At 46.8% G+C, this 21501-nt stretch overlaps 1 protein-coding gene across 1 annotated transcript in view; it reads left to right on the top strand.

The window, feature by feature from the left end:
- The window catches only part of LOC146855471 (mitochondrial 10-formyltetrahydrofolate dehydrogenase), a 293724-nt gene that overhangs the window by 148782 nt on the left and 123441 nt on the right, over positions 1–21501 (top strand). The window contains exons 8-10 of the mRNA XM_085653264.1: positions 8467–8592; positions 14352–14443; positions 20825–20969. Coding sequence (XP_085509390.1) covers positions 8467–8592; positions 14352–14443; positions 20825–20969 — 363 coding nt within the window. The remainder of the gene's footprint in view (positions 1–8466; positions 8593–14351; positions 14444–20824; positions 20970–21501) is intronic.

Genomic DNA, 21501 nt, shown 5'->3' with positions numbered 1-21501 from the left:
AGGGTACCAGGTACAGTTTAAGGTTAGGGCCCATCAGATACCCGGGCCTCTCGGTCACCTCCCTCCTGAGTCGCGGAGGCCTCCCGAGAGTCAACTATTCGCGGGCCCGCCGCCGGTTGATGCCTGCGCCCCTGATACTAGTGGTAAAGACCACATGCGCCAACAGAGTGTATCCAGAACGATCTAAGGCCTTATATTGGTTACCCTTCATGTGGATCTCTTGCAGAAGAACTAAATCTGGGGCATATCAACAGAGATATTGGAGCACTATGGTGCATTTAATTTTGTTACAGAGGCCATTTACTCTCCATGTCAAGTACCTCTAGGCTAACTGAGAGTGAGTTCGTATGGAGAGTAGTGTTGTGTACAGAGTTGTCACTGCGTGGAAAGGGACTGTCTGTACCTCGTTTTCCCAGTATGTCCCAGTTCCTTGCCCTCTTGTGCCTATTCCCGCTGAGTGAAAGAAAAAGATGTAAAGTATAACAAAACAACAATGAATCTGATTTTCAAACCCATGAAACCCAACGCCCACCCAGCTACCCTGCACAGTAGGCTCAAAACTAGCCACCTCTGCAACATGCAGAGCGCCTGCTGCCCTGACAGTAACATGCAAACTGTCTAGAGTTGACTAGCACTGCCTCGACAAGCGGAACTATTACAAACATTTCACTGCACCCCTTTAGCATATCTCAGTGTTCCCATGTCCACATCATTTAAGGCAACAATAACTTCTTCCCCACACAGGAACCAGCGCGCCCCACACCTGGGTGAGTACGCTGAGTCCTGGAATACCTGGTGGCAGACATACCAAACTGTGTCCCAGTTCACTCTTCATTTCCGATCAGCTACCACCTCGAACAGCCAGAGCGCTGCTGCAGCAAGGCCTTTATGTCCATCTCTCAATGGTCATTTGGAGCTCCATCTTCTTTTTGTTCCTTATTGTGGTCCAGTCGCTCCTCTCACAGATGTCCATTCGGGGACCCCTTCTTTGCCTCTCGATGTGATCGATGACCAGGAGGGTGCCAGCCCAATAAACAATTCCAAGCCTCCTCTGGTGTGAAAACGTGCCAGGATTTGCCCTCTGCCATGACCCTCAGCCTTGCTGGGTGGAGCATCATATTTCTCAACTCTTTAGATCATAGCACTTTTTTTACTTTGTCAAACATTCATCGCTGGTGCTGTACTTGTAGGATGAAGCAAGGGAAGAAATGTATTATGCCATTCTCATAAGACAAGTCATCATGAGAATGGGCTGCTTGCAGGATAGCATCCCTATCACAGTAATTGAAAATCCTGGCTATGATAGTTTGTGGGGGGATCCCGGCTTTGTCGGCGGGATGGATGCCCTATGTGCTTGTTCAATAGAGAAAAAGTTTGAGAAGTGCTTGGGGCAGAGGGTATTGACCTTGAGGTCTTCAAGGAATAGGTCTAGTCCGGGCCCTTTAGCTCCCTCGGGGCGTCCACTACTCTGATGTTATTTCTGCCTGCTCTACCTTTCTAGTCTTCAAGTTTTGCTGCCATGGCTGCGTGTTGCTTCGTGAGACATTGCACTTCCTCTTCCAGTTTTTTGGACATGGACTGCAACAGATTTGGCTGCGGTGACTTGCTCCAATATCTTCTTGAAATCTGCCCATAGGAGATTGACATCTATGGTCACTGCATCCAGCCTTGGCTCAATGGTGCTCTTTAGCTCACATATGGCAGCCATGATGGCGCTGAGAGAGGGTTCCTTTGACTCAGTTGCTTCGGGACCCCACCCTGTCATCCCCTGGGGATGATTAGGTATTGCATATTTATCCATCTTGTTGGCTTGTGTGAGTGCTGCCCTCTTGGATCTAACCAGAGCCCCAGGGAAGCACGACCATTGGATCCTCTCAAGAAGGGCGCCCACCCCTTTGTTCAGCTGTGCCCTCTGATCTCTAGTGGCTCTCCACAGTTCGAGCTTTGTGCTGCTGTCTGCTTGAATGCTACCTCCAGCTTCCCAGGTTCATGCAGGTCGCTATGAAGACTCTTCACACAGGGCAGCCACTCTAAATCCACCGTACCCCGTCCCTCCATCATCAGTCGCTTGGCATACTGAGGCTTGCAACCCAATTCCTGCCATGTGTCCAATAGGACTTCAAGTTCCACTGTAGTGTTCCGATGAACACCCACTGCCGTGCTTCTCAAACCACAAGGTGGTTTCTCTTGTGAGTGACGAAGCCAATGTGCAGTTCCAATGGACAGAATTGGCTGTGGTCTACTTCCAGCCACTCCTAAGCAGTCCAGTGGGATCTCTCACTCTCCCCCTATATAGAATCCAATTACAACCTTTGGGGTTGATTCCGATCCCGTAAGGAAGGCCTTCCCAGAGCCGTCCAGAGCGGTCACCTCCAACTGACTCGTACTGGAAGCCGCATCTTCCAAACGACGAAGTATAATGCTCAAAATCCCTTACTTACCGAACAACTCTGTCCCTTCGAATCAGTCTCCATTTTCCCAACAAGAAGCTTCTGTAAACACTGAATGGAGTCGTATGGAGGCATATTCCCAGCTCGATTACAGCCGGCCAAGTACGATGCATACTTCCCATGCGCTGAATCCGTCGCCACTACCCACACATCAGAGCATCCGGAAAAGGAGTATTTCAGCTCCGAAGCACACCACAAGACGATCCCTGCGAACGAGACGGTGCCGCCAATCTATCCTATCGCTCACAACATGCCCATACTGTACCCCTACAGCCAATACTACAACCCCAACCGGCGCGTTCGTCACAGACGGTAAGTCAGACACCTACCACATACAAAAACGCCACTACCCTACAAAAGGAAACATTACGCACAGCTTGTGAGAAAGCACAGTCACCATTGTGTTGGGAGGAATACTTGCAGCATTGACTACCCTATAGGGGGGTGGATGGCTGACCCTACCAGCTTTGTCTACCCGATAGGGGGGGGTGTATGGCTAACACTCCCAGCAATCTAATGCCCTTCGGGGAGGTATGGCTAACCCTACCAGCAATCTAATACCCATAAGGGGGGGGGGAGGGTGGCGAACACTATCAGCAATGTGGCGACAATATGGGGTTTGGGGGGCTATCTCCCCTAGCAATGTGGACACAATATGTGGTTTGTGGGGCTACCCCCTCCCGCCGCCCAGCAATGTGGAGACAAAATGGGGCTTTGGGGCTTAACCCCCCCCCCCCCCATCAATGTGGAGACAAAATGGGGACCTGTTTGCTTTTGCCCACAATTCCCACCCTGGCCTTGTGTTCCAAACAGCAGTCCCATGTTAGCCATCTTGCCAGTACATTTCCATTCACTTTCAGGAGCAGCATAGTCATAGGTGTGCTGTTTGGGCTGGGTGGGAGGAGTGTGTGTAGGATAGGACCTGCTGGTAGATGTAGTCAGGGCTAAGACTCCTCCTTCCACCCAGACCAAATAGGTCACCATGAACCATGCTTCCCTGACAGGGAGTACAACTTTACATTCAAGATGTCTGACAGTGGTCACTGGTGTTTGATCTGACCACAGCTCCCATCAGGGCTTGGTGCTCACCACACCAGTCCCCAGTGTCAGCCATCTTGCTGGTACTTTTCCACTCACTGTGAGGAAAGCATACTTCCAGGTGGGGTTGTTGGGCTATGTGGGAGGAGTATTGTTATCTGTGACTACAACTCCCATTAGGCCTGTGCTCACACCCACCTTTTCAGCCATCCCAACCTTCCTTCCTGTGACTCAGCTTCCCTGTGAGTAAGTGAAACTGTGCTGGCAAGATGGCTGACACTGGTGACTGTTGTCTGGAGCACAAAGCCTTGCTGTGGGATTTTGGGAAGTTGGTATATGTTATTAAATAGTTACATTTGACATTGCAGGTATTCTGTTTGTCAAACTGGCATACACATCACATGCTCATTTGCTCCATATTATTAGGGCTTTGTTAAGTGATTTGTATCACCGTATCCTTGACAGTGATGTGTGTGGATGTGTAATTGATAACATTAGTGGACTGTTGAGTAGGTACTTACCAGGCTCTGGTGCTCCTGGTATTCCATAAACACCCACCTCTGGAAGGTTGGCACGCACCTTCTCCTCCCAGGAAGTGAAGTGCACGGGTGGTGCAGAAGGGCCACTACCAGTCCGCTGACTTAAGGTGTGTTCTCTTGCCATCAGCTTCTTGACCCTCCTTCGCATATCATAGTATCTGCTCCTGATATCGTCCATTGTGCGCAGGCAAGGTGCTTGAACGTTCACCTTGTCAACTATCCTCTCCCACATCCTATTTTTCGGGGATAGGGGGGTCTGTTAGACTTGGTTCCCAAATAACTGTGGCTCTACACTGAGTATTTCATCTATACGTACTTCCAACTCCTTATCTGTGAAAACGTGCCTGCTTTGGGGGCATGGTGAGGGTGAAGTTGAAAGCGTGGACGAGTGTGAAGGTGTGGGTGAGTATGAATGGATAAAGGAGTGGGTGTTTGAGGGTGTCCTTTCTCCCAAACAAAATAAGTGGCAGTTGTTTGGTGGTTGATGCAAAGGATCATGGTCATCTGATTTGCCCTTTATATAGGTGGATTGGTGGGTGTGGCTAATGACTTAGATTTTTTTTTTACATGACCAATGCTTGTTTTCCTAAGATTTGACATTTCCCAGTTGCATTTTCGGTCACAAACCAACACATTTCAAAGACAGGCATAAGCATCGTCATCTGTTCGCGGGTTGAACCGCATCTGATTCATTCCAACAATGCTTGGTTTCAGCATTCACAAACGATTTGGTCCGATCGGGCTTGTTTCTGGATGAATTGGTCAGACTAATCACTCTGAACATGTCGGTTGGAGTTTACATCCATTGCATCGTACTCTGTCGTTCGAACAGCTTGCGGTCAACTCGTTTGGAAAGCATTCCGGAACAGAGTCGGTAGGAATACTTTCCAAACAAGATCGGAATCGGGCCCTTAGTGTTTATTAGGGGGCCCCTAACTGTCATTAAATCATGCAGGTGATGCACCAAACAAAATTCCTGTTCCATGGGGGGTCTCCCCCTTTCCAGTCCAGGACGGAGTGCCCTTCAGCATCCCCAGGCCACCTTTGTGTCCTCCTGTCTCTGGCTGCGGGGTTTGTGCTGCTACTTGGTTGCAATGAGGAGAGAAGCATGTAGGGCGAAGGATAGAAGGGAGTCAGTCATGGTGTAGGCCAAGACACTGCCCTTGCTGCCCAAGACCTCAAGCAGTGTGCCACCTCCACACTGAGAATGGATGAATCCTGGGGGAATGGGGACTGCCACTCACCGCCTCTCAATTCTGCTCTGGCTACCCCGCTGGTACTTTACCAATTTGTCACATCATTTTCAATATTGTGCAACCATCTCTCTCGGCTCATTGATCAGGGGCCCCTGGTGGCTGGCCCTCGCTTCAGGCTCTGGCAATGGCCGTCGGCATCTAGTGGATAAGATTGCCTCTATTACAGCCAAAGCTTCAGACACACTCGCCGTTTCGCTGCGTGGTCCGTTCCCTTCACGGCTCAGCATCCAAGGCTGCGCCTCAGGCCCTCCTTCAGCCACACCTCTCTTCTGGGCTTATGCGGCTTCTGAAATCTGCTTCGGTTGGGTGGGAGGAGGGGGGAAACCCACCCGGGGGAGGGAGAAAGGAGGGGAGGGCGGGCTCACTGCTGCGCACTCGCCCCAGGGGAGCTGTTTCCTCCCAAGGGAGAGGCGGCGTTCTACTGTCAGGGAGGACCGCTCACTCGCAGCCTCAGACATGGGGCAGTCCCCCAGGCATACGTGGCCAGCTGTGCAGCAGTCCTTGTGATCACTGGGAGGGGCTATAAAACCTCTCATCTGGGCCCACGACTGCCTCAGGGGACGTCGATGCCCTCGTCTTCGTGGTTAATAGCGTAGATTATATCGGATGTCGGGTGTATAAGAATCAGCCGCACAGAGCTCACTCAAAGTGCAGTGTTAGACTTGGCTTTTTCAGTGGGTTTATCACCAGACATCTTGCTTTTTGGCCTCCTGTTTCTAATTTGATTTTGTTGGTTTTATGACTCCGGGCACTTTACCACTGCTAATCAGTGCTAAAGTGCATATGCTCTCCCTGTAAATTGCGTTTATGGATTGCTGTTTCCCAGGATTAGCTTATTTGATTTACTGCTAAGTCCCTGGTGCAGAGCACTGTGTGTGCACAGAGCCTGTAAATCAAATGCTGCTAGTGGGCCTGTAGCACTGATTGTGCCACCCACACAAGCAGCCTTTCAAAGGGTTCTCAGGCCTGCTGCCACTGCAGTGTCTGTGTGCAGTTTTTACTGCCGTGACGACCTGTCAAGTGCACCCACTTGCCAAGCCCTAACCTTCCCTTTTCTTACATGTAAGACACCCCTCAGGTGGGCCCAATGTACTCCTATGGGTAGGGGGCAGTGTATGTGAATGGTAGGATATGTACCGGTGTGTAAAATGTCCTGACAGTGAAATACAGTGTATTTCGTTTTTCACTATTGAAAGGCTATCTGCCCCATAGGATAGAATGGGAGATATTTTATATTGTCTTGTAAGTATAACTTCCCTCTGGGACAAGATAGAAAGATGGAGTTTAGTATGCCTGAACTCAGAATATAAACATCATGTTTACATTGTGTATTTGAAAATACCACTTTTAGAAAGTAGGTATTTTCTTGCTTAGCCATTCTGTGTGCCTGTGCTGGTTTATAGATTAACTGTCTGGCTTTGGAATGACAAGGGCTGGGGCTATGCATTCTATTCTGGCAGCCACTGGGGGGTGGGGTTGAGGTGTGTCCTGCCTTTCCTGGATGAGTTTGGGCTGGGCTGAATAGAATGGGCTGCATTTAGTGCGGTGGGAGGAGATTTCCCTGCACCTGAATAGGCTTGGTCTGCCTTGGACAATGCTGTCACCACCTCCTGTCAGGAAGCTGGGCCAGGGAGGACAGAACTGATTTGGACTGAGCACAGAGCCTCTCTGCCACAAGAGAACAAAGAGAAATTGAGTATACATTTTGGGGCTCAGACCCCAGGGCTTTACCTCACTTCTGGACTCAAGAAGAAACTCTGACCAGGAGTAGAGCTGGGAAAACTGAAGGTTTAGTCCTGCCCCTTTGCTGTGTGCTATGTGGGGTTGGCCTGCAGTGGCTGTTTCTGCCAAGGAGAGGACCAAGACGTTGCTGTGTATCCTGCTTGAAGAAGATCTCCAAGGGCTTGGTGTAGAGCTTGCCTCCTGTTCTGAAGTCTCAGGGACACAAAGACCTAATTTTCTCTGTCTTTCTGCACCTGGAACTGCTGTTTCAGCTGCCACAGAGGGAAATAGCAACACTGGCGAACGACGCCGCGACCTGTAACAAAGCCATGGGCACCATTCGTGAAGTGCACGATGCACCATCGCCGCTCTGTACCGACTCTGATGCCAACACCAAGGCTGCTGCCTGCACCGGAGCCGAGGGCACTGCTTGTGACGCTCACAACACACCTCCCCGGCTTGCACCACAGCCCGACCTCTCCAACGCTGGTGCTTCATCATCGCGGAGCCGATACTTGACGTAAGGTGACCTCCCGAATCCATCAGCCCTGCATCATCATAAGGAACCGACACCAACACTGTGACGTCAACTCCACGGCAAGTAAGGAACCTACGCCTCCCCTCCCCTGCATCGTAAGGAACTGACGCCGCCCGGTGCCAACGAAGCATCACCTCCCCGAAGTCATTCACCGTCTTTGTTTTTATTATTTACCAAGGTACTGTTTACTGTTCTTTGGGGTCCATGTGACTCTGGGCCCGATGCCGCGCATCTCCCGGTTGGCGCCGTGCTTTGGGATTTTCAGCTGTCGTAATACCCCCAGGAGGATCTATTTGTTGCTACAAGCTTTAGTTTTGTGAATAACATATTTTTTATACTATCTTGATTTATGTATGGTGGATATTTGTCGTTTTGGTCTTGTTTTGTTTAGATAAAGATTTTCAATTTTTCTAAACTGGTTTGATGTCCATTTGTAGTGTTTTCATATTACTGTATGTGTGCACAAATGCTTTACACACTGCCTCTGAGATAAGCCTGTCTGCTCGTGCAGAGTCACCAAGGGGGTGAGCAGGGTTGTCTAAGGGCGTAACTCCCTTATGCTGACTAGAAGCAAGCCTCCCGACTTGGACAAAGGTGCAAACCACTGCCAACGAGAGACACCATTTCTAGCATGCGGGCATCTTAGCAAGCTCCAAGCCATGCACCATCATCTTTATTCATAATCCTGAAACCCTCTAATGATAGAGATACATCCTTTATCCCCTCTGGTCTTCTGAACTGTGGCCCATTCAGAAATATTTGACTGATGAAATGTCAAGAGGCACACGTGGAGGTAGGTCTAAGTACATGAACATTGTCAGGACGGATAGACCTAACACTTTTTTTACAGCTTGTGACGGGGCAACCTAACAATATCCTTCTTTATTTGTGTGGATGATAATTCTAAATCTCCTTTTTCTCAGCTCATGGTAAGAAACCTTCAGTTTGAAGATGGAAGAATGATTCCTGCATCCAAGTACTTCTCCACTGGTGAAACAACTACAGTAGAGCTCACAGAGGAAGAACATAATGTGGCGCTTAAAATCAAGGTACATTTTAATACATAACAGAACACATTAAGCTAATGTTATTCAATTGTGTTGCATGTTCATTATGGTATTGAAAAACATATTTTATCATTTTTAAAAAAACATTATTTTTTTTAGTGGCATGCATTGCAAAAGAAACAATCCATACTGATACTGACATTTGTACGTGTAAAATAATTATAGGCTAGTTCATTTGAAGAAAGTTAAACACAATTTCCAGTGTTACTACTTAGCCAAATCCTTATCAGTGTCTCCCACATTTTTTTCAATGGAATATGAAGAGTACAGTTAGCTTTGTGATGATAGTTTTTCCATTTAATTATGTTTTTATGGAGTGTGCTGTTCTGCATATTTGGTGTTTACCTCATAGGTGGGAGAGATATTTTGCTTTTCTGTTTTTTTACTGCCTGTTGTGTTCAGCATTGCAGCTGTGATGCTAGATGGAAAGTTGTGGATGCCAATATGTGAGAGGACTGAAAGTTGGGTAGTGAACAAAACCGTCTGAGCAGGTCCTTCTGCTGTTCGCGTTCCCTATGTGTACTTGTAACTAATAAAGACCAAGATTACTCTGTATAGCAGCTGTACTCTGGCGGCTCCTGCTCTAAGGTAGAGGAGTGTTGCCCCACTACTCAAAGGAAAAATAAAATTATAATAACATATCGTCATTATCATTTTATTTTTCCTATTGAAGTCAGTGACTCTTAGGGCAGGGCTGGCCAGAGCAGGGAGAGGAGTGGTTTGAACTCCTTAAGTGCACTTGACTGCTTGGCTGGCCCTCTCTGGCCGGCCAAACAGTCCTGCGCACTTTGCATTTTCCCCACAAGGCTTGCTTTATACTGCCTGGTGAGGAACATGCAATGTCTCCAAGTCCTGTATCGGCACCAAACCACGGCACTCAGACCAATCACAATGCTGCATTGCTTAGTTGTGATTGGTGATGAGTAGGCTGGTAGCCCGGGTGCTTCCTGCTGCTTCCTGCCGGCGAAGACAGGAAGAAGAGAACAGAGGAGATGCAGTGGCTGGAGGGCCGGCCGGCCCAGGTAAGTGTTTTTCTTTTTTTCATTTCCTAAAGAGAAAGTTCACAAGTGCCCCTCCCGACATGACTAACACAAGAAGTTGATACTGTGTAGACCATATCAGAGTAGCTAGTCCGTGACTGCATCCTGATATTACCAAGTAGTCAAATAATAGAAATTTCCTTCCCCTACCTTTCCTCAAATCAGAAAGAAATGGTGGGGGGAACCTAGGACTGCTACTCGGAGTAATGAAGATTACCAGTAAGTAATAGAGTTATTACTGCCATCATCCATTTCCTCGTCTCAGTCCTTACAGAAATAAGCATATACCCAAGTCATTAAACGGAAATGAATTGCTTTATATACATCACAATAGAGCCTGAATACGGCAACACCATAGTGAATTTATTTCATAGTATACTATCCAACTAAAAATATCTTAATGGACCACAGAAAGAACCACAGGTCCAAAAGAAGAAGAAAACACATTTCCCATTCTCAATCTGTGATGGGAGATGGAGTGCAGTGATTACTAGGTAGCTGCAGTACAAATGTCACTTAGGGAGGGTCCCTTAGAATGCCGCCCAAGAAGAAGATATTCCTCTGATGGTGCAGTCCTGTACACTGAAGGGCAAAGACCCTGCCACTTTCTGATTGCCAAGGAAGCAACCATTCCTATCCAGTGACTTAAATGGCATATGTTTGACGGTAACCTTTGTTAGCCAAAACAAATATTACAAATAGGTAAGCCACTTTTCTACAGAAAGCTATTTTCTCCAGCTAAATTGATACTGCTCTGTGCAAGTCTAAGGAATGCCAGAGCATCTCCTGATCTAAAGATGGGGAAGAAAAAAACACAGGAACTATCAGGTCTTGAGATAAATGGAATGTAGAAGAGATATTTGGAAGGAAAGTTGGATCTGGCTTGAGAATGACAGTGCCAGGGGTAAAAATCCTGATAAATGGGTAGACACAAAGAAGAGCACCTATTACTCCTAATCTTCAACCCAATACTATGGCCACCAAAATGAAGACATCTAGAATATTGAGAAGGAGGGGCAATTCCCATGAAGGGACCAGGGAATGGATGACGGGCCTCTTAAGCTGGAAACTTATAAGAAGACAAGAAGCTAGAGGATCAAACTGAAATATTACAGAACCCCTGTTGGACTTGGTAGATGCCCATTGACTTCTGAGAGTAGAAAGAGCAAAGGCAAGAGCAAACCATCCATTAAAAATTCAAGAACCTTCCCTCCCTCACAGGATGAGGAAAGAAAATTCCTCAAACTACACCATCCAGAGAAGTTCATTCGGTGTCTCTCGTACATCTATAAAGTACTCTCCTTTCTGAAATTTTGGAAGGAGAGAGGAAACTGCAAAAAGCAACCAAATTCCATAGGTCTCAATCTCCTTAAAGTGCCTTAGTGATAGGTCCCATAGAGGTTTCTCTGGTAACAGATGACATCTTAGAGCCAAGGGGATTACTAGAAAAATCCAAGGACCCTAGACTGCTAGCTGTAATAGTATAGGGAAGCAGGCACAACTATTGGTTTCTCCATCCCCTCCTCTCTGATTTTTGTACAGTATCTTGCTGATCAAAGGAAAAGGGAGGGGAAACATGAACAGAAGATGCCGGGACCATTAGAAGCTCTGCCTTCCATGCCCCCTGACATAGTCAGAACTTAGATACTGCTGGAAATGGTTGGCGGCATAGCTGACTGCTGCTGTGATTTGTCGGCAAAGGGAGTACCATGGCCACATCCCAAAAGATGTTTTCAGTTGTGAGAGGGCAACCAATTTTTTTTGTTCACATTGAACTTTTGCATTTAGTTTGCTTGTAACTCGTCACTCTTTTGATTTCACTTAGTTAATACTACTTCATTCCACTTTTTTTTTTTCCAACTAATCCCCAGACATTGGTGTCTTTTTTTTTCCATACAAAATTCTTTGTATTAGAAATCCAATTTTCAATGATAATTGGACCGACCCAGTCAACATGTTTCATCCCTTACAGGAACTTCATCAGAACTATTTCAGCTATCCCTCTTCTGAAAATCTTCATGGTATCTATTCCTTATCTTCCTGGTCTCATACTGTGAAACAGCCTCTCGGCATGCATTAGCCTTATCCAGTCGGTCTCTGAAATAGCCCTGATGTGAAGTCCCTGTAAGGGATGAAATGCATTGGCTGGGTCTGTCTAATTGTCATTGAAAATTAGATTTCTTCAATTCAGGACCAAAAAGCTTCACTCCAGAAAAAGGAATATGTCTAACAAATGTCTTCTGTGAATAGTTTGCCTTCCATATGTGGCGTCTGGCTGTGATAGATGAACCACAGGCCACCACTGCAGCAGACAGGGCGTTGAAGGTGATGTAAAAAAAAATCTGACTTGATGCTCTACTAGTGATAGCCTAAAAGTACCATCTTTTCCTTGATATAATTCTTTTGCTTGTGCCTGGAAGTCCGGCAGAAGAGAGTGGATAAATGTAGGCCAGGGGCGGCCCCTCCGCAATGGTGGTAAGGCGTTGACCCACTGGCTCAGAGCCAGCAGCAAAAAAATAAAATGATATTTCATTATCAGCCAGTGTGTACAGGGATTGGGTGGGTGAGGCATGGGAGGGGGAGGAGAAGTGCTAGGTGCACTCCCTAAGTGCTCATGTGTGTTTGGCCGGCCGTCTCAGGCTGACCAAAACACACATGCGCACTTAGGTTTCTCTAACCCGGCTGTATTGTAACCTGGCCACATTGAACAGCCGGGTTAGAGAAACCCCATAGGCTCCCTGACCTGAGTGGATCGTCTTTAAAGCCCACTCAGGCCAACCCCACTCACCTCTTTTTGTATGTGGAGGCCGCCACTGGCATAGGTTGCATATGCGCCTGCCCTGAGAGTGCAAATGCTCTCTCTATTGGTCCTTCCACCTTCCTATCGACTGGGCCAGAGGAGCTGCATCTTCTGAAGTATTTGTTTTGCTTGTCGATAGGCCTTCCATAAATGAGTCAACCTTAATGGAAGAGGGGAACTCTTAAGGACATTTTTCAAGAGGTATCACTTCACCAGGAACCTTGGTAAATTAGTATTTTCCACATCCACCCATTCTCTGGATAGTAAGCCTCTAATGGCCTTATACGTAGGTAAGGGGTCTGGTTTCATTTATTTCTGTACTAGCAGGAAAAAAATCGTTGTCCTCCATCTGAACAGGAGCCTCTGGAAAAGAGATTTTCATTCAAATGGGCAACCAACTCCCTCACATCTGTGGCTTAGATGTAACTGCACCTCTGCTCCTCCTCTGTCCTCTGTGGAATGATCTTAGTGTATGCCCTAGGGAGCAGATACTCTAGGGACTTTAGCTGCAGTCCAACCCTCGTGAGTGGCAAAAGCTGCGTCCACAGCTTTAATAATCAATCCTAAAAGGAGTTACATATGAGGGATGGATCCACACAAGCCACAACTGGGGCAGCTTGAAAGCTTGAACTAGTCCATAACCAGTGCTGAGGTGCTCCTTCGATTCACTGAATCAAAGAACCTGCGCACCATAACTTGAATGCAAGCTGCAGTTCCCGCGTTATCCGGTTGCTAGGCAACCCACTGCAGCATGCAGGAATATTCCAGGACTGCCGCTATCTTGAAATCAGGCGTAGCTGTCCTGTTTAGTTGAATTCGACATTGTCCTGCATTACCTTCATTTACATTCAATAAATATATTAAAGATACAATTTTAATGTTGGGCCTCCGCTAAGCGATTAGGAGGCATTCGGGCCAAGCCGTATGGGCAGAGCCACGTGGGAAGCGAGTGCTGGGCCCGCGTGCTGAGCAGGGCTCCAGACTGCGCACACAAGTATCTTTTGTGTGGGTGTCCGACAGAGCACACACAGGATGCAGTCATAGGTTAGCTCTACCTATATGGTATACACAGTGTCAACTTTCTGTGTCGGCCATGTTGGGAAGGACAGCTATGAACTTTTCCTTTTGATGGCTGAATTCTGTGCACTGCAGACAATAGCTCATTTTTGTAAGGAGGGTGGCGAGGAAGGGAAAGAGGTTGACCTTGTGAGAGGACCAGATCTGGGAAAGATAGTTCCAAGTGGATTGACTTATGCCGGGTGAGGCAGATACTGTTAGCTTCTGTGGAAAGCCATTTCACTGAGCTCAAAACTAGATACGCAAAAAGCACAAGAAATAAATGACTGTAGCTAGGCGGGTGTAAACACGTACCCTTTTTCCTACACCTGTCTAAAAACGACAGGCATATTTCACCTGTTCAGTGCCTTAGAATACATAGCATAGTTCGGAGGCGTAACTTTGCTCTCAGTTTAGGGTTGTGCGAGGGCAGGGAGCCATATGCACAAGGAAGCGTTAAATCCACCCTGGGTTTTCAGGCAGAAAAATGTATAGCGCTTCTATGAGCAGCTGCTGAGGGTCCCAGCTGGCCGTGGTTTGGCGGTACACGCTCGAACAAGTGCCCAAGAGCCTGTACTGCCCTTCCAGCTGCTCACTTTTTTTTTTATTTCATTCTATTTTTCTGAAACAGCAGTGACTTACACTGTAAAGAGGGGGCTGGAGTAACCCTTAAAACTAAGCAACAGATTCGTTCATATTTATTTACTACACAAAACGAAAGGTGGAATCTAAATGGCTTAATTTTAATGTTAAGGTTGTTCTCTTTGACAAGATAAATTACCTTGTATTTGCGTGGATGCTTCGTTGTTTATTTTAAAGTGTGTTTTTTCTGTCTTGCACTCTAGGCAATTTGGAAAGGCATTTTAAGTAATGTTGCTGTGATTGAAGATTCCACAGACTTTTTCAAATCCGGAGCCGCTTCTATGGATGTGGTCAGGTAATCTTTAAAAGTTGCTTGTTGAAGGTGCTGCCACTGCTGGTGTAGTTCTAAGATCTAAAAAAGAGAGCCATTAATTAACTACTGTTATATCAATATTATAGGTACGGAAATGGTATAAACATTATCTGCTAAGTACAGCACAGAACAGACATTCACTGTGGTCATGTACACGCCCGCACTCCCTTCTCTCGTTCTTTATCAAGGGCATTCACTGCTGAATTTAGTGGGTGTGTAAATATTGTCTGGAGAACGCCCTTGGCAAAGGGCTGGAGATGGCGTGCGCAAAGTGTGGATTTTGAGAAGGAGAGTTTGTTTGTAGCAGCCATAAGTAGCTGTATCTTGCCAGACCTCAGTAGCCCTTGTTTTTGCTCAAAATCTTTTTATTGAATTTCAGCAACATGTATAGACATCGGCCTAATAATACAGCGTAGAAAAACAATCGGCAATGTGGTAAAGCTAGAGCGGTATGGATTATGACTACTTCACAGTTCAGGAAGCAAGCGTGAGGGGAGATATAGGGAAATCAGAATAGGAGGGAGCGTTGTCTACAAAGTTCCACATAGGTACATCAACGTAGGTTCATTGCAAGGTACACACTAGCACGCAGTAAATAAGGCGGGTTTTAGCCATTATGCTAAAAGCCTGGTAGTCAAGGAAGGATTCTACCTTAAGGCTCACACATAGGGCCTCATTACTATGACTGAAATACCGCCACCGACAGGCTGTAGGTGGCGGTCCTTTGGCCATCTTACCAGGGATCTCCGTCCGCCATATTAATATGGTATTTGGGCATGTGGCAGTTGGAAAGACCGACTGCCACGGCACGATAGGTGGTCTGTATCCGAACGCCTGTCAGACCCCCTGTATTCCCTGACCACCAGGGGGTTACACTATCCCTTTCTGCCAGTCGTTCGGCGGCGGTCAACCTGCAGCAAAACAGCAGGCGGAAATGGACTTGGGGGCCGGTTGTGGGCCCTCCTAACCTCCTAGGCCAGGGACATAGGCCCTGGGGGACACCTTTGGTGCCCCCCTACATATCCCTACACCATGTGTTAGGTGCCGTATGGTGCCTATCCCTACACCATGTGGTAGGCACCTCATAGTGCGTGCCACATAGTGCAGGGATATGTGTGGGGTGTTTGTTTTATCTTGCGGCGGGTGCTTTGCGGTGGGTGCTGCAGAGCGCAGCGCCCGCCGCAATACAAAACATGGGCAATGCTATCGTAATCAGCCCCATAGTTCGTTCCTCTATGTGACTGGTACATGCAAGGGCAGCAATGCTGTCGCTGCAGGCCGAGACTATCACTAAATAAAAGAAACAAATGGAAAGAAATACTAAAATCCCCTCCAAAGAGTGGGGATGGGGAATCCAATAGGGAGGAACATGAAGGAAGGGGAAAGTGATCTGTACATGCTAAGCCGAAAAAAGCAAGCAGCGCCACAAGAGGGTAGGTGGTGGGCCGTAGCAAAGGGTCAGAGGTCTTGAGGAAAGAGACCAGGTGCATGGGGGTGTGCTAGGAGTGATCGTGTGCGTATCAGATTGCAGAGAGCGCCATGTGTAAGTAAAGCAATCTTCTCCCCCTCAAGAGGGTTAGTCAAATAGGTGAAGAGCGCTGTTTAGGTGGCTGGAAATAAAGGTGTCACAACCTTGATAGGTAATGAAGGAGATGCTGCTATAGCCGGGTAAACTTTTTATCAGTGAGAGAAAGCTTATGGGATAGGTGTTCCATCGCCAACGTATGCCAAAGTCTGGTGAACCAGGAGGCAATAGGAGGGGAAGCAGAGGTCTTCCAAGCCAAGGTTATTAATTGTTTAGCTGCCCCTGTCATATAATGGATTAGGGTCTAGTCAGCTAAAGTCATGCTTTCAAGTGTAGTCAGACGGAGGCCATTCAATAGTCTACCAGGATCGGAAACCTTAGGGTGTTTTTAATGTGTCCCAGGACTTCTTTCCAAAAGAATGTAATTTGGGGACATGTCCACCGGATATGTACGAAGCTACCCCCCCTTGTGCCCCGCATCACCAACAGGCTGCAGAAGCCATGGGGAACATGGTATGTAGGCGAGCTGGGGTGTAATACCATTGGTAAATCCTTTTGCAAGCAGACTCTTGGTGCAAGCTGCTTCTGTGTGTCTTGGGGATTTCTCGCCACAGTAGTTCCCATTGCTTCTGCGTAATGGCTATTCCAGCTTCCCATTCCCATTTCATCTGAAATGGGTGGCAGAGCAGGAGGTGAGACTGCTGGAGGACACTATAGGTCTTGGAAATCAGACCCTAGAGCCCTCAAATTGAGAAACAAAGTGTTTGCCTCGCCCCCTCGACATTGGGGAGCTAAAGCACCCAGTGTCGAAGCTGGAAATATTGATGCCTAAGTTCATCAGGTAGATCAGTCAGATTTGCATTGGTCAAATGATTTAATCTGTTGCCCCTCAAAGATCCTGAAGTGCTTGGCATTTGCCTCTTTCCCAAGTGGGGAAGGAACCCAGACGCAGCCCTGGTGTAAAATCTGGGTTACCCACAATAGGAGTATTCAGGGAAGAAAAGGAGGTTAAGTCATACTCCACTGCCACTCTATCCCAAATCTCCAGCACCGTCATAGTAGGTGTCGCAAGGTGAGCACTTCTAGGATGGTGGCACCTTGGCAACCATGTTAGGTCCCAAAGAGGCCTACAGGCTACCGTATGATCCATATGGAACCTATGCTTCTCGCTTTCTCTGACAACCTACTCAGAAATAAGCTGCACAATAATAGTCGAGAAGATTTGGACATGACAGACCCACCAGGTTCCTGGGCAGTACAAGGACGGCGTTGGAAATGCAGGACTGCTTACTGTTCAATATGAAGGCACAGAGGTTGCTCTGTAATCAGCGGATATCTTACACCAGAATAGAGCTCGAGAGGGCATAAAACAGGTAGAGTAAACAGGGCAAAATGTTCATCTTAACCACGTTCACCCGACCTAGCCAGGAAATGTGAAAAGGTTTCCACCGACGCAAAACCTCGAAGATGGCCGTATGACAAGTGGACCAGTTAGGGACGGTTCATATCTGTTAGGAACCTGTGACAGTAAGCCCTAGATATCGAATAGAGTGTTCCGCCCAATGGAGAGAAGCTAAATCACGTAAAGCTGGGAGATGCTGTGGCTAAATAGTAAAGTTAAGTGCCTGCAATTCCGACATGTTAATCTTATATCCCAACCCTAGTTAAAACTCCAGCAGCTTCTGTACTACTGCAGGGAGGGTGGTGGTTGGCTCAGTCAGAGTCAGCAAGAGATCATACGCATAAAGCAGAACCTTATGTTCCCGTCCCCCCAAAAGAAATGCCCGTATTATCCAATACCTGGCGGAGGCAAATCGCCAGGGATTCAACAACTAAAGCAAAAAGGAGAGGGGATAGTGACCACTCCTTTCGGGTGCCACACTGTATTGGAATGGAGTTCTGTAGATTGACCATTTACCCGTATAGAGTCAGTCGGTGCAGTATAGGAAGCCATGATCTTACTAACCATAACCGGACCTAGCCCGATCTTATGAGGACAGCACAAAGAACATCCCAACTAACCCTATCAAATGCCTTCTCTTTAGCCAAAGACAGGAGAAGGGCAGGGATATTGTGCATATGTGCTTTTTATATCAAGTGGGCAAGGCGCCTGTTGTCTGGGCCCTGGCGATGTTGAATAAAGCCCACCTGGTCGGGGTCAATCAGCACTGCTAGGAGGGACTCAAGGCGGCTGGCCAGCATTTTAGTAAAAAGCTTAACGTCTGTATTTTAATTGTGCTGTGGGCTGACAGGAGGAGCAGAGTGTGGTGTCCTTACCTGGTTTAGGGATAAGGGAAATATCTGCCACCGACATTGTAGACATAATCCCAGCTGTGTTGGTAAAGGAATTGAAGAGTTCGAGCAAATGGTCCTTATAGGTGGGGAAGAAGATTTAAAAAAAGGAAACGGGTAGTCCATCCGGATCCGGGGTCTCCAACTGACATGTCTCCCAGAGCTTTTCTAAGTTTCGCCACAGTGAAGGGAGTCTCCATGTCGCAGGCAAAGCATGAGAACTGGTGCATCAATGGGAACTCCTGAAGATAGGCATGGATTTAACCCAGATCTCTTGACTGGAGGTGAATGTTTTGATTTGTTCTGCATTCCGTCCATCAATTGTGCGCCCTAAGTGCGCCAGGTATACTCAGACGTGGGTCCTGGGCTCACTGTGCCACTGTAATCAAGCTATCCTGGCTGAAGAGGGGTGAAAACCCGAAACCGGTCCTAGGATGGTTCTTTCCAGTCCAGTGAGGACCTGGCTTGGCAGTTCGGGCTGGACTGTTCCTATGAGGCACAGGGTCAAGACTGATTTGCATATGGCCAGGTCTAAACTGGGGTGGTATGGTGAGCAAAAGAATGATGGATGATGGATTTAACCCAGATCTCTTGACTGGGGGGTGAATGTTTTGATTTGTTCTGCATTCCGTCCATCAATTGTGTGTCGTTTGGCCTTTGGGATCTGTAGCAGCCGTAGTCAGGAGGCTGGCCTGTCTTCCTTGGGTCCATTAGAGGGGTTCAGTGCAGCAATAGGCATCACCGTTGCGGCAAGGCTGCCCAAGATGGCAGCTGGGAAGTTGCAGACTTGCTAGCAATCGCCACAGGCAGCTCCTTCATGACCCATGAGACCCCTCACTCCCATCGTCAGAAATCAGCCCTGGGAAACCGCCCCTTCAGAGAGGCTGCAAGCGGACTCACCTTTGCACTGCAGTATGCCTCATGCGCTTGTCGGCAGCCAGGAGATCAAAATGGCAGGCACTGCCAGACCCCAGTAGCAGAGCAGGGTGTCTCCTCGTCGGGAAGCCAAACAGATACTTTTGATGAACTTTATTGGTAAAAGGAAGGAGCCTACATCCAGCAGGTCCTCGTTCTGAGATTTCCCAACTGTAACTGCTGTGGCAGTCAGCAATTTTTTTTGTTGCATATTTATATAGCGCAAACTCAACCCGAAGGTATTGGAGCGCTTTACATAGCACCGTATTTACATTACACATTCAGGCACGGGGAGATTAAGTGACTTGCCCAGAATCACAGGATGTGGACGCGACCTTGAGGCTCGAACTCTGGTTTCCAGCACCAAAGTCGGCAGTCTAGCCGAAGGACCACATCCTCTCCCCGAGCGAGGTAGCAGAACATGGAACATAAAGTTAAGCATAAACAGTTCTATAGTGAGGTAAGTACATAGGACTAAAAGTCATGGCAACATACACTAAAGTGTATCAAGCTTTTGAACAGTAAAGACTTGGCCCGTGACGCAGAATCGTTTTGTGGCTTCAAATAAAGTTATCCAGCAGAACACCATAGGCAAGAGTCACAAAAAGTAGTGAGTGCCAATGCATGACTATACGACCACAGTTGTGTATTTCACATATGTGCAAAGTATATGTATTCAAAACATCTGTTTTTGCTTGTACATACAGAAGCATAAGTGCAAGTGTGTGGTGATGCACATCTATCCTTCCTTGTTTCAAGGAGAAATAACGTAAAGAGTGTTGTGAGCTAAATATAGTGCCCACTTTGATTTTTGCTTTGCTATGAACATGCCAGTATTCTGTGTACGTTACGTCGTCCATGTACACAGCCTGTAAAGGTCTGTGTGGATTATCGTTGGATATTGCTTCTACAATCGTGTAGCACAAGTGCAGTTTTAATAAGTGTATTTTTACACTTTTCAGAAACGTGAAAGTAAATGTTTGGAGTGAGTGGGATATTAGCTTTACAGGTCCTTTAAAGCCCACCCATCTTGAAGACTTCTATTTCCATGATCGAGACTCCATGGCTCTAGCAGTGCACCACTAGCCCAATCTAGATCAACAAAGTCACCTAAGTGAGGAACTTTCCCTAATATGGCTAGTTTGCAGTGTCAATGCAAAATGGCACTATCACATTACTGCACTAACATTGGTTGATCCCCCATCCTCTCTGCACCCAAAATCCCCATAAGATTAATTGGAAGTATACTATCATGTCCTCAAGAACAGCCCTATTCCTTGCTTTCAGTTGTGTACAGACTAACTGAAAAAACATTTTCTATTTGACAAGGGTAGCAAGGGTTGATACTGTACTTTTACATACAATAGCATCTTAGCCTTGTGGCGTAATGCAGCCAGACACTGCATTGCATCTTCTAAATATCTGAGGATCAAGCCTTTATAGCACTTCTAACCACCCTTCATTTTCATCTGCTTCCTACTATAAACGTTATTTTATTTCAGGTGTATGTAACAGTATGTAATGAGTCATAACAGAGTGTGTGTTCTATTGTGTGAATCAGATAAACCTATGCATCACATGCATTATGTGTTAATCAATGGATTCATTATATTGTCTTGTGTTCTTTGAAGGCTAGTGGAGGAAATTAAACAGCAGTGTGATGGGCTGGAGCTGCAAAATGAAGATGTGTACATGGCAACCAAATTCGAAGATTTTATACAGATGGTTGTTCGGAAACTGAGGGGTGAAGATAAAGAAGATTTTGTTGTGGATTATGTAAGTAGAGGACTCTTTAAAGTCATTTTGTCTTGAGCTCTGTTTTAACTATTGATATTCTCTTTATGACTTCGTTTTTTGTTAAGTGCTGTCCACAGCATGTAGTTGTCTCAGACTGCTCTTTAGGAAGGGCTAATGGGATTCAGCAGCAGTAGTGGGGTGGATTCTAAAAGAGTTTGATGTTGTTCTGACAGACCATCCACAGGGAGATCTTTTTGTTTTTATTTTATTTGATTCTATAAAGTTTTATATAGCGCGAACCAGATCCCGAGGGATAGCAGAGCGCTTTACAGAAGGATGAAAGGGAGAGTAATACTCCCTTAACAATATCAAATAAGAATGCCAAACAATTGTGGTCACAGCAAACATAGACAAATGGTACACAGCGAGAAGAGAGGGAGAATAAAACTCCGGTCCGATATAGGATTAGTATACCAAACAGTTATAGTCACAATTACCACAAACAAATGGTACACAGCGAGTAATGTGATTAACAGGTCAATAACAGCCTGCCATGGAGGGCACACCTTAC

Source organism: Triturus cristatus, chromosome 4_1 (genome assembly GCF_964204655.1).
Source record: "Triturus cristatus chromosome 4_1, aTriCri1.1, whole genome shotgun sequence".
NCBI classification, from domain to species: domain Eukaryota; kingdom Metazoa; phylum Chordata; class Amphibia; order Caudata; family Salamandridae; genus Triturus; species Triturus cristatus.
This window is presented reverse-complemented; position numbering and strand designations above follow the sequence as displayed.